At 42.2% G+C, this 12,725-nt stretch overlaps 6 protein-coding genes across 6 annotated transcripts; 2 read left to right on the top strand and 4 right to left on the bottom strand.

Moving 5' to 3' along the window:
* Positions 1 to 328: 328 nt before the first annotated feature.
* On the top strand, positions 329 to 1,594 carry TDA11 (Tda11p; the record flags this gene model as incomplete). Its single annotated transcript, XM_037288854.1, has 1 exon — positions 329 to 1,594. The coding sequence occupies one exon, from the start codon at positions 329 to 331 to the stop codon at positions 1,592 to 1,594; it is 1,266 nt and encodes a 421-aa protein (XP_037144749.1).
* A 177-nt stretch (positions 1,595 to 1,771) lies between these two features.
* Positions 1,772 to 2,614, bottom strand: PEX21 (Pex21p; the record flags this gene model as incomplete). Its single annotated transcript, XM_037288853.1, has 1 exon — positions 1,772 to 2,614. The coding sequence occupies one exon, from the start codon at positions 2,612 to 2,614 to the stop codon at positions 1,772 to 1,774; it is 843 nt and encodes a 280-aa protein (XP_037144748.1).
* A 1,148-nt stretch (positions 2,615 to 3,762) lies between these two features.
* Positions 3,763 to 6,729, bottom strand: PFK1 (6-phosphofructokinase subunit alpha; the record flags this gene model as incomplete). The annotated part of the gene is made up of 1 exon (XM_037288852.1): positions 3,763 to 6,729. One exon carries the CDS (start codon positions 6,727 to 6,729, stop codon positions 3,763 to 3,765), a length of 2,967 nt encoding a protein of 988 aa, XP_037144747.1.
* Positions 6,730 to 7,541: 812 nt separating this feature from the next.
* YAP1802 (Yap1802p) lies at positions 7,542 to 9,239 on the bottom strand (the record flags this gene model as incomplete). The annotated part of the gene is made up of 1 exon (XM_037288851.1): positions 7,542 to 9,239. One exon carries the CDS (start codon positions 9,237 to 9,239, stop codon positions 7,542 to 7,544), a length of 1,698 nt encoding a protein of 565 aa, XP_037144746.1.
* Positions 9,240 to 10,567: 1,328 nt separating this feature from the next.
* Positions 10,568 to 11,023, top strand: MPC3 (mitochondrial pyruvate carrier; the record flags this gene model as incomplete). Its single annotated transcript, XM_037288850.1, has 1 exon — positions 10,568 to 11,023. One exon carries the CDS (start codon positions 10,568 to 10,570, stop codon positions 11,021 to 11,023), a length of 456 nt encoding a protein of 151 aa, XP_037144745.1.
* A 105-nt stretch (positions 11,024 to 11,128) lies between these two features.
* LSC2 (succinate--CoA ligase (GDP-forming) subunit beta) lies at positions 11,129 to 12,418 on the bottom strand (the record flags this gene model as incomplete). The annotated part of the gene is made up of 1 exon (XM_037288849.1): positions 11,129 to 12,418. The coding sequence occupies one exon, from the start codon at positions 12,416 to 12,418 to the stop codon at positions 11,129 to 11,131; it is 1,290 nt and encodes a 429-aa protein (XP_037144744.1).
* Between the last annotated feature and the right edge of the window lie 307 nt (positions 12,419 to 12,725).

Here is a 12,725-nt window from a genome sequence, read left to right as displayed (position 1 = left end):
AAAACTCTTTATTAAATTGATAATCTTTCTCTAAATCTCAACAACCGTTAAGAGCGACAATGTACTTATAAATTCACCAACTCTTGAAGGGGACTAAGACACCAGGCTACCAACAATGAAACTCATCAGCACATCCTAAGTTCTGTAAGGGCTGATTACATTCTCAGCTGTTGGATGTACTGCTTATTTTTCAGTTTGGTTCGTTGCGCATAGATTAAACAAGGAGTAGATTTATAACGAAGCTACCTTAAAAAGGCATCAAACTCAGTACTCCTTGTGTTTCCGGTCAATTTGTGATAGTAGTATTGGATTTTCCAGCCCTGTTAAGATGAGTGAATTTGATGCATTTGTGGAAGCGGCTGATAAGGATTTGAAAATGGACACAAGCACAAGGTCCAGTAAAGGATGTTTAACACCACCAATTATTCAATCACCACGTACACCTAACAATGGCACCTTTTCGAATTCTGAAGGGATAAAGATTTATCATCAACATAGACAGATAACTCCCAAAAAGTTGAGCGATCAAGATCATCCTTTAAAAGAGGGAGATGGTATAGAATCACAATTACGATGGAGATCCGCTTCCAAGTTAAGTAATAGAAAATCATTAATCCAACCAATTGTTGCTCCGAAGTCACCAGAAGATTCCATCAGGCAGCGCAAAAGCTTGACCCCAGGCAACGGGCCCCCAGCAGTGATCAAAGTTGATAGAAATGGGGAGCCTTTAGTAGACCATTCCTCGCCAAAATCACTTTCTCTTCCAGTCATTGCTACATCTAGCGACATAAGTTTAATTTTACAAAAAATGGCCAACAAGGAATTAGAACTTTTAGAGGGTAAACATAGAATAGAAGAACTAAGGAAAAAGCTTGAAACAGAAGAGCAGTCTTATAAGGAGCGTGTTAATGAATTAGAGCAAATGAAAGAATTTGTAGGGAATCAATTTCAACAAAAAACAGAAAAACAATGTGATAATGCTCATTCGATTAAATCAACTCAAAATTCCTCTCTCGAAAGCAGCACAAACAGTGTGAATAGTGAGTCGATGAAGAGAAGCAAGCTAGAACACGATAACCAGGTGCAGTCACAGTCAGTGTGGAGCAAGCCACTTGCAATTTTTAACCAGTTTGATCAAATTATTCAGCAGGAACTGGAGAAGACGTTGAACTGGGACGAGCCTTCCGATCATGGAGATGGTAAAGACGATACTAGGGGAACTCATAATTTGCAGGCAACAAAGCTGTCGAATGATGTACGACAAGCTAAATCCGAAGACCAAAGTGTAACGCGATCCATATGGAATTTTGTTCATGACATGAAAGCAGGACTCTTGGGTGGAGAACAGGCAAATGAGTCAAGACTAGATGAGAGTCGGAATGTAGCTTCAGATGAATTTGAAAATCTTATTGATATTGATTCAAGAGATTCTGAAACAATGGTGCAATTCAAAAGTGCAAGCAACCAAAAAGGTGGAAATGAGAACAAATGGAATAGTAATAATAACAAGCTAAGATTCGTTGGCGACAATGATAATCTGATCACTAATAAAGATGCGTCGTACCGTCAGGAAGTTGAGATGACTGACCTCTAAAGAAAGGGTGGTGTTCAAAATGACAGATATTATTTTCTTACATAAAGTACTTTTTACAAATGGAAATTAAGAAAAAAAAAATTAATATTACATGCACCGTCGCCGTTATTACCATATTCTTCATATCGCCATATTAAGAATTTCCGTTTTTTTCTGTTATATGTTGACACTTCTCTTTCAATGCGTTCTATCCAAGACTGGAAAATATTCATTACCGACAGTTTCGCCGTTTTGAGGAGAATGAAATCCTGTGGCACTCTCATTTCCTTTCTTCAATGTTATTGAGCCCTCGCTAATACCTCTCATTAACCCCATGAATTTAGAACCCGATAGTTTTGAAGAGACGGGCGATGGAGACTTCGATATGGAGGCACAAGAATCGACTATATCATTAGCTATTTTTTGAAATTCGATTTGTTCGTCATCAAGCCTATAGGCTTCGCTATCATTATAATTATCATCATTATCATAAACTTCAAAATTGTCAAAAGATTTGTCACCTCCTAGCAGCTCTTTTTCCAAATTATTGAATTCCTTATCAAATGCAATTGAATTTACTAACTGATCCTCCTTCCTTGCTAGGGTACCGAAATGACCATCTATCGTAGGGCGATACATGTTTATGTGGCGATCGCCATTTGCCAACCCACGATATTGGTTGTGTGGAGCAAACTGTCTTGATTCATAATTTTTGTAAGAGTCTTGGTAGTCCCGGCAAAACTCCAGGGGATCCTTCACACTAACTGCGGAAAACTGCTGTACCCAGTCTTCTTTAAAATGCTCCTTTCTTACGCTACCCATTGGCGGTAGCATTGGCGCGGGATGTTGCAGATTGAGAAATCCGTTTTGATTTTCTCTGTGATTAAAAAAATGACGCTCAGCAGCCTCGGAAGAACCACCGTTGTAGTCTTGGCGGAACTGCTGGCTCGCAGAGCCTGCTTGCGGTCCCTGAAACCTACTATTTTGGTCGCTTTTTCCGAGTAGCTGCTGCAACGGATTCGTTCGACACGTAGCTGACATATTATTGAACTGACCTCCTGTACTGCCGCTGTTGTCGATAACCAATCGAGAAATGTCGTTTATATATCAATAATTGCTGTTTCTTGAATTCTAGACAAGATATTCCTCGGAAGTTGGATATAAACTCCTTATATGGGGCTGATTATTGTTGGCAGCTCATCGGATGAAAGCACTTAAAAATATAAAAATTTTTTCAAATTCCTTTAGTCCGAGGAAAGATATAAGCACTTTAGAGTTATATTCCTATAAACGCATAATCGTTATATTTTTATGCATTTAGAAGGTAACAGTGGATTCGCCGGTCGTGTATCTTATTCGAGAATGCGGAATATGTAATTACGTAAATCCACAGTGGCAGTCTATAAATTATCCTGCGGTTTCTGGGTTTACAGGTGATTGTTTCTATATTGTTTCTCGATCGTTTCTCCTTCCATTTTGCTCCCGAAGCTGGCTTTTTCACATATACACTACCACGCTAGTTCATTTTTTACCTTCCCTGCCTGCTTGCTCTGCTGTATGTGTCATTTTCACTTTACACACGTTTGCGTGTTGGGATGGCAACCAGCGCCATGGAACGGTCACCCACCTAGAAGGAGTTACGAGAGTTTGCAGGATATCGTGCTGCTTACGTGGAACCTGTTGTGAACGTGTCCTGTTTACTCGAGTGGAGCAGGCTAACAGGGTATGACTGTCATGAATGATCTTGGGCGAAATGCGACTATACTTGTGGAAGCAAAACACGATCTATGTTTCCGGTAATGGATGGCTCTATAATCTAATTTGAGCCCTTGAACTTGACTACGCTTTCAGATTTTCGGGCGCAGGAATCGAGCCGGTCGAAGGCGTGGCAACTACAAGCTTACAATCATCCAACTGATGCTAAAAATTGAGATAATAGATGACAATATTAAGCATAGTATTTTGTTGTTTATATAGAAAGTATTCAATGAAGTGGCTACATTCAAGCATTGCATATAAGAGAGGCATTAGGATAGGACACCGTCGCTAGTGCTAAATATCGTACATTAAATGACTAGTGGGTCGAACTGTGTTTTGCAAGCCATTCTTCGCAGATTACGGGCAAAATATCAGAAAAAGTTTTTGAAAAAATATCGTTATCGTTGCATTCATAGATAGACATAGACCTTTTAACGAGAAGCTGTTTTGTTTGCTTCTACTTCAGCTCTTAATCTGAGTCTACCGGACAAGATGTCACCGATTCTTGTGAATTCTTCCCAGTGTACTTCTTCACCTTTTCTCAATTCAACGTTAGTTTCACTTTCCCATAGGTGAGCAATTGGTTTAAATGATACCTTGGAACCATTAACACAGATGACCGCAGCAGATTCATCTTCATGTTTCACAGTTGGAACTTTTTCGCCATGAGCGTCATACTTAAATCTTAAAACTTTAGAGTCGGCATCGCCGTCATCTTCAGACGATATGTTTTTTGAATTCCATTGCTCGATGAATTTGATACACTTGACAGCAAACCTAGAAGCGACCACACGATCCTTAGAACTTGGGACACCACCCTGTTGCACGTGACCTGGAATTGCGGTTCTGACACCAAATTTACCTTTGCTTGACTCAGAGATGATGTCGGCCAATAGTTCAGTAGTATAAACACTTGATGCCTGTTCGTTTCTGATAGCTAATTTACCGTTACGGTTTTCACCTTTGTCGTGACTGAAGTTTTCTTTCAGTAATGCTAAATCTTCCCTGATAGTTGATAAGTCGATCTTATCTTCAGGTGTATAAACAGCAACAGCACCTGTAATTAAACCTGTGAATGATGCAACAAAACCAGAATGGCCACCTTGAACTTCAACAACGAAAACTCTTCTTCTTGTTGCAGAAGCACTTTGTTTGATATCATCAGTGTATGTTACCAAAGAGTTCAAACATGTATCAACACCGAGAGAATATTCGGTACCTGGAACGTTGTTTGAAATGGTAGAAGGAATCAATACCATTGGGATATTGAAAATTGGGTATTGCTCTCTGCTGTCACGGAGTTGTTTCAATGACTTGAAACCCTCAAAACCACCAAGAATGATTAAACCATCCAATTTAGCTTTTTGGAAATAATAAGCAATTGTTCCCATATCATCTGCGGCAACAGATCTATTGGTACCAATTTCGGAACCACCTTTATTGTGCCAGTTTTCAACATCGATCCAATCTAATTCTTTGATTTGACCTGTTTGAATCAGACCACTAAAACCATTTAGGATGGCATAAGGTTTATGGCCGTGAGATATACAATAAAGAGTAGCTGCACGCGTTGCCGCATTCAAAGCTGCTGATGGGGCGCCAACATGAACGATACCAATATTTAGTCTTTCAGCAACTGGTAATATTTCCGCACCATCATCCTTGACTGTTGTTGATAAAAAGTTTTCGTATAATTCAATGAATTCGGTATCTCTTAACGAGATAGCTTTATCAAAGTCTTTGCTTTCAATGGCAGCAGCAACGGACTTGGTCAATTTGACAGATTCAATTAACGGCATTCTGATGATTTTGTTTTCCAAGATACCAATTAATGGAGAAGGAGTCTCTGGTGTCATTTCTAAAACTGCCTTGACAGAGTCAACACCTTGTAGAGTGGCTAACCATCTATCATGAGCGACTGCGGTACCACCTCTTTGAACATGTCCCAAGATGGTCACCTTGGTATCTAACCCTAGTTCGATTAAGACATCCTTAACATCATTGGCAGTAACTGGATTCAACTTGTCATCCAAAGCACCTTCTGCTACAATAACTGTGTTATTTCTTCTACCCTTGTCTCTATGTCTTTGACAAACTTCTTTCAATTCCTCTTGCCATTGACCGTGAGGAACGGCCCTTTCTGGAATGAAAATATAGTCCGCACCTGTGGCAATACCAGCCATCAAAGCTAACCAACCACAATGTCTACCCATAACTTCAACAACAAAGGCACGAGAGTGAGATTTTGCTGTAGCATCAATATAATCGACCATTTCACAGATTCTTTCTAGAGCGGAATAGGCACCAATCGTAGAATCTGTGCCAGCCATATCATTATCGATGGAACCAACCAGACCAACAATGGTCAAATTTTTAAATGGTTCAACTTGTTCAGTAGTGAATTTACCATCTTTGACCAATTCTTCAACTAATGATGGCCATTCTGATCTAAATAAATCAGCACCGGTTAAGGATCCATCACCACCACAGACGATCAAAGCATCGATACCTTCAGAGATCAAGTTAGCAGCCGCTTGTTTACGACCCCAACGTTCTCTGAATTCTAAACAACGTGCGGTACCGATTAAAGTACCACCGATACTCAAGAAACCTCTGACATCTTCCCATTCCATTTTTTTTAGATATTCACCACCTTTTAATAAACCTTCGTAACCTTCATAAACGGCAAAAACATCGCATCCATAATGAATACCAGTACGCACAACAGCACGGACGGCAGCATTCATACCTGGAGAGTCGCCACCTGATGTCATAACTGCGATCTTCTTTTTCTTTTGTGTAGAGTTTAGGGATTGCTTTAATAAGTTCACTGCTTCAACGCTAGAACCAGAAAGATTACTCTCATTACCAGCGGTAGACTCTAAAAAGGTCTCTTTTGAGGTGGGTTCCTTATCTTGAATGCAAGCCAAAGATGTGAAACCCAATTTGTTTCCTAATGGATCCTTGATGAAAACTAACTCGTCGCTAATCTTCTCGCAATCTGGAAACTTCTTTAAGATCTCGTCAAGCTCGGTCGTAAAATAGGTAACCACGCAAGCATTGGCAGAGTCGTCCTTCACTGGCTCTGTCACTACTAAGCGAATCTTCACCAAAGCACCTTGACTTTGTTGCTTGTTATCAGCTTCTTGTTGAGGAACACGGAAGCCAGAGGCATCAATTTCACTTAATTTGAAAGCCTCCAGCCAAACTTCCTTGATTGACTCTTGTGAAGTTCCAGAAGACAGTATTAAATTTTGACCGTGCTTAAATTTGTCGAAATCTTTAACGGTTGAAAATCCCAATGAATGGTAAAAATGAATAGCGTCTCTGAATAGTGACTCCTTGGCAGTAACTACCGATGCAAACGCTACACCGTAACATGATTCTGATGCAACCATTGTTAAATGTACGTCTACTGTTATTTATCTTACGCCCTTGCTTGGAATGGTTCTTTTTTGAATAATATAATTAACAGGATTGCAATTTGTCTATCAGAAACGTATTTCTTTTATGATATGTACCTTATATTAGACTTAATCTATCAGGCTACAACCAGAGTTGCTTATGGAAGAAAGTGATGTATTAGTTGCGAAAAAACAGAAAAAAAAGTATGAAAGTATTATACGAATACTGATTCACTTGATCAAGGAATTAAAAGTTATCATCACATATCAACAAAAATCAATAATAGTATCCAAACTATCGCACATTTTGATTATGCTAAATTGTGGTCTTAAAAAATCGGTATACTCGTTGCGTTATGCCTTCGATTAGGTGATGGTTCCAATACTTATTGCCAATAAGGCCTCCGATCGACCTTTTTGATCTGGCATCCACTAAATGCTATTCTATGAACATCGGTAAATTATAAGATGCTGTTATTAACAAGGAAGAAAAACAGAGAAACATTTAGTGGATGCCAATTAAGTGGATGCGGAATGTGGTTTCAAGAAGCTTTAAGAAAAGACTGTTACCCGAAGAGACGTTTTTAACGATACCATCTTCTTATCTCCACATACGGCATCTACCAAATGCCCGCAAAGTCCCTACTGCCAGATTCTTAGGGCACATGAAAGAGAAAGTAGGGCACTTTGAGGGACATGGATGGCAAATTCGTGTGTAGAGGAGTGCGGCGCTATCAGATATAATTACATTTTACATTTGATATGTTAGTTAAATACAATATGCGAAGTGAAGAGGGAGTAAGTTTTTATATATCGATAAGGTTTGGATTTTGTTGAAAGGCAGCTTGTTGCTGATGTTGATTCTGATATTGTTGTTGTAACTGCTGTTGCTGTAACTGCTGTTGCTGTAACTGCTGTTGCTGTAGCTGCTGTTGTTGCAATTGTTGCTGTTGCTGCAGCTGTTGTTGATATTGTTGTTGTTGAAGCTGCTGCTGCTGTAGCTCCTGTTGTTGTTGCTGCTGCTGCTGCTGTAATTGGAATGGATTGTAGCCTGTTTGTGTGCTAGTCATTTGCTGCTGCTGAGGCTGTGGTTGCTGTTGAAAAGGATTCTGTTGTATTGGAAATTGCACGGTGTTTGCTACCTGTGGTTCTGTGAACGGGTTGGCTTGCTCGAATTGCTGCGTCATAGAGAAAGGGTTGTTATTCCCAGTAGCAGCTGAAGTCAAATGATTGATTTGAACGCCGTCATTTGAATAGCCCCCAAAGCCGGCACCGGTGTAACTTGGAGTTAGTTGTGTATTGGCGGAATAGAAACCTGTCTGTTGTAATGGTTGTTGATTTTGAGCTGGAAGTTGAACCTGAGCGTGTTGTACCTGTTGTTGCACTTGTGCCTGTGGAAGAAATGGATTTCCGGTAGCTTGCGGTATTTGTAGTTGTGGCTGTTGCTCAAATGAAAAAGCGTCCGGTTGTGGCTGTTGTGGCTGTTGTTGCTGAGCTCCGAACGGATTGTAGGGTTGCTGTGGCACAGTTGGCGAAACCAATAGCTGTTGATTTTGCAACTGTTGTTGCAGGAGGTTCTTTTGTCTTCTTATCTGTTCTAGTTTTTGTTGTGCTAATGATTGCGTATTTACATTTGTACCTGTCTCTGCAGATGTTAGTTTCGAATCTTGCGATGAATTTGTAACAAATGTTTCATGATTTTTGTCATCCTCGCGCAAATGCTCCTCTAATGATCTTATCAGCTTGGTTGTAATATGTTTTATAACGGGAATTTTCAACCCAACAGATTTGCCCGCTTTCAAGTATTTGACCACATGTTCTGTTAAGTCAACGAACTGCTTGTACAACTCCAACGTTCTTTCGGCATTCTTGTGAGACAACTCGAAAAAAGACTCTAAAAGCGTGATGATTCCTTCATTCAAGGCGTTGTAAAGGGACAAAAGATCCTGGACCAGAAGCTTGAACCCACAGAGAAGCAGTTCGTTGTTCAGGTCGAACTGTGAATATCTATTTTTGATCAACGCGGATATCTGAATCTCTAACGAGTCAACATGGTCCAGGGACTTGGCGATACCGTCGGTCCCGCTGCCATTGATCGACTTTAGAGAGTAGTACCCGTCTCTGACATAGTCCTTTGATATGTGACCGTATTCCATGCATCTGACCTTCAGATAGTTGTTGTAACGCTCCAACGCTCTAATATCCCCGGAAGACCACTTGGCAGATCTCGTAATCTCACTCAGCTGGAAAAAAGACAGATGATCGCAGAAGTAACTCAGACCCGCATCCTTGTCGCCCTCACGAATGATCAGATGCACCACGATCAAACTCTTGTACACGATAGTCCACGCTGTGTCGTTTATCCTTGACTCCAATGCTCTGACAATCTCTCGAAAGTCCGCAGGATCCGCCGTGCCCATCAATATCGGGTCGATATACTTTGCCTTGGGAGGGGCCATCTTAATCTTTGTGGCCCCCTTGACCAGTTTTACGTATGTAGTCATAGCAGAATGCAAGTGCGGTTACAATTACAGTCGTGCGTACCCTACGATGTTTCCCAAACCCAGCCTGTCTCTCCTCTCTGGAATTACTTTAATTACTTTAATTACTTCTATTAGCCTTCTTTGAATCTCAAATTTGGGCTTTGCTCGACTCCTATTTTGTTCTATTTTGACTATTGCAGTGGGAATGAAAAGAAAATCAAGATTAACTAGAGGAGCGAGGGACGGGCACGAACGAACTCCAACCGAGCGGCGGCGGCAGGAGTCTAATAGGGGAAGGGACAAGCCGCGTGGAGAAGAGAAAATGAAAAAGCCAGCATCACTCGCCACGGCACCTTCTGGTGCGATAGTTCATAGAGGCACGTGACCAGCGGTCACGTGCTACAGTATCCCAGGTGTTACTGCGGCCACAGGCCCGCTGCGCCGCTGGGACTGTTGCCAACAGTCTTGGGCGTGCTGTGTTTGCCGCCCCACGCTGTGCCAGCGCCTCTGCAGGGGCACCTGGTGCGTTCTGCGTGCACGGCTTGTAGCTCGCGGTTGCGCTGGTCGTCGCAGTGGGACGCAGCTTGCGGATTCGCTCCCTGGCCAGCGCGTGGCCGCCTCTTGACAGGAGGGCCCAAAGTCCGTTTGGGCCCATTAACGCGGAAAAAAGTATTCAGAAACAGCCTGGCTCGGGAAACAGACGCGAAACGAACGCGAAACAGGTCACGGGAGAAGGGCGAGCAGCCGACACCCATACACACGCCAGTCGAGACCCGAGCATCCGGAGGGTGTCTGGGTGTTGGGCTGTGGTGGTGTACGCGCGGTCGCTTTGCACGGCCGCGTCTATGTCCGGCGCCTCCGGCCGTCCGTCCCAAAAAGCAACGGCGCACAAAAAAAACGTGTGACCACAATCGTTCTTTTTTTCCTTTTTCTCTGCAAAAAAAAAAACAGGTCAGGCGAACACAGAAAACTTTTGCGGAGTGGGTCACTTCGATTACTCATTACGCAACCAGTACGAGAGGGTTGCATGCCCGGAGGGGGCAAAGCTGCAAACGCTCGAGTTCTATATATACGGTGGAACCTTGGAAGGAAGCATGGATGACTTCAGGCTAGAAGGATCAAAAGGACAAAAGGACAAAAGGAACTTTAGTGCCAGAGAGCGAGAACTACAACTAGAAGCTTACAGAACAAGGGAGTTGCAGGACTAGAGAGCTAGAACGACAGAAGGACAACTACAGAAGGACAACTACAGAAGGTCAACTACAGACTAGGGAATAAGATTTCAAGTCAACGAGACAGCTCGCAACACAACAACGCAACAACACAACAACACATTACATTGAGTCACAATGTCAGCTATAAATTTAGCTTTTAGACGGTTTTGGAACGGTGAAACAGGGCCGCGGACCGTGCATTTCTGGGCTCCCACCCTCAAGTGGGGATTGGTGATAGCCGGGCTAAGCGACGTTCACAGGCCCGTGGAAAAGGTCAGTGGCGCACAGAATCTGTCTTTGTTGGCAACAGCGCTTATTTGGACGCGGTGGTCGTTCGTCATCAAGCCTAAGAACTACTTGCTAGCAAGTGTGAATTTTTTCCTCGGCGGTGTTGCAGGATACCATATCGCGAGAATTGTCAACTACAGACTGCGGAATGGCGACTCGACGAGCCAGGTCTTCAAGTACATCCTCAACGGCGAAAGCTCGATTCTGAATAGAGAGTCGCAGTCGCAGTCGCAGTCACAGTCCTCCAACAAAAAACAACTAAACCTGCATTCTGGTAATGCATCGCACGAGTCGACCTCCTAAGTAGCATACGACACTTGGAAAATTTGTCATCTTACATATATCAATATATATATCTAACAAAATATTGAGAATAAAAAATCGCGAGTTTTTTCAAGAATATAGAGTTTAAGCATTGTTGTGGTGGTCTTTGGCTAGCTGGACTACTTTGTTTGCAGCTGGGTCCAATTCTGCGTAAGAGTAAATTTTCAGGCCACTTTGCTTTATGATTTCCGCCCCTTCATCCAATTTGGTTCCCTGCAAACGTGCGACAATTGGTACTCTGACTCCTAATTCTTTTGCTGCATTAACAAGGCCTGTTGCCACAAAATCACATCTGACAATGCCACCGAATATATTAACAAAAATAGCGTCAACTTTTTCGTTTGATAGAATTAATTCAAACGCCTTCTTGATAGTTTCCGGGGTTGCGCCACCGCCGCAGTCCAGGAAGTTTGCTGGATCACCGCCGTTCAACTTGATCACATCCATTGTTGCCATTGCCAAACCAGCACCATTGACCAAACAGCCGATGTTACCTTGTAACTTGACGAAATTCAAACCGTATTCCTTGGCTGTAACCTCGTCCGGATCTTCTTGGCTTAGGTCTCTCCAGTTCCAGATTTCGGCCTGTTTAAATGACGCATTGTCATCAAATCCAAATTTTGCATCCATGCACATAACTTTGTGATTTGGATCATCCTGGACTTCGCTAAAGGGATTTATTTCAATCTGGGTAGCATCCTTTTGCGAGAAAATTTTGTAAAGATTCTTCACTGCCTTTGCAGCCTCTGGTTGCGCTTCTTTACTAAATCCCAAATTTTCACTGACCGCCTTACATGTCTCTTCTGTGATTCCTTCAGATGGTGTGATGTAAAACTTTTTGATCGCATCAGGATTCTTCTTTGCAACATCTTCAATGTTCATTCCACCCTCGCTCGAGCAGATGATAAGTGGTTTTTGCGTCTTTCTGTCCATTAAAATTGACAGATACGCCTCGTGCTTAGCATTGACCCTTTCAACAAGGTATACCGCGCTTACCAACTTACCCTTTTCGCCACTTTGTTTCGTGATCAATTTATGATTCAACATCTTTCCAGCAATATCCTTGGCCTGCGCCGCTGTCTCAATCATATGGACACCACTCTTGAACCCCGTGTCGAAATGGCCTTTACCCCTGCCGCCGGTCAATGCTTGAGCTTTGATCACCATTTTATCGGTATTCAAGCCTTTTGCGACTTTCAAAGCCTCATCGGGAGTAGTTGCCGCATCGCCTCGAGGTGTACCAATTCCGTAATCTCTCAATAACGCAGCTGAACGAAATTCATGGATAGACAAGTTCCTTAACTGTTGAAGCTGTAGACTTTTTGGAATTTGTTGACAAGCACGGCTTCTCAAAATTGAAGCAGCAGATAGCATATTTTGGAAAACTCAAAGAGAAGAACTGATCTGATCTGATCTGATCTGATGATCACCAATGATTCAAGTGAAACTCAATTTCCCCAGAATAAAACACTCCTCTCAAATAAGTCACAAGCCGCGAACCCCATTTACTCGAAATCTGTTTTTTTCCCAATGCCGAATTCGCATTCGCATTGGAATTCACACTAAAGCCATATCAGAAAGTAGGGTACCCTGCAGACGTCTGTAGCGATAATCACTGGTAATGATAAGATACAGAAGCTTATTAGTAGCATATTGATTGTTATATATAAGTTTTCAGAAA

This window comes from Zygotorulaspora mrakii, chromosome 5 (genome assembly GCF_013402915.1).
Source record: "Zygotorulaspora mrakii chromosome 5, complete sequence".
NCBI lineage: Eukaryota > Fungi > Ascomycota > Saccharomycetes > Saccharomycetales > Saccharomycetaceae > Zygotorulaspora > Zygotorulaspora mrakii.
Note: the sequence above shows the minus strand (reverse complement) of the source record. Positions and strands in the feature narration are given on the sequence as shown.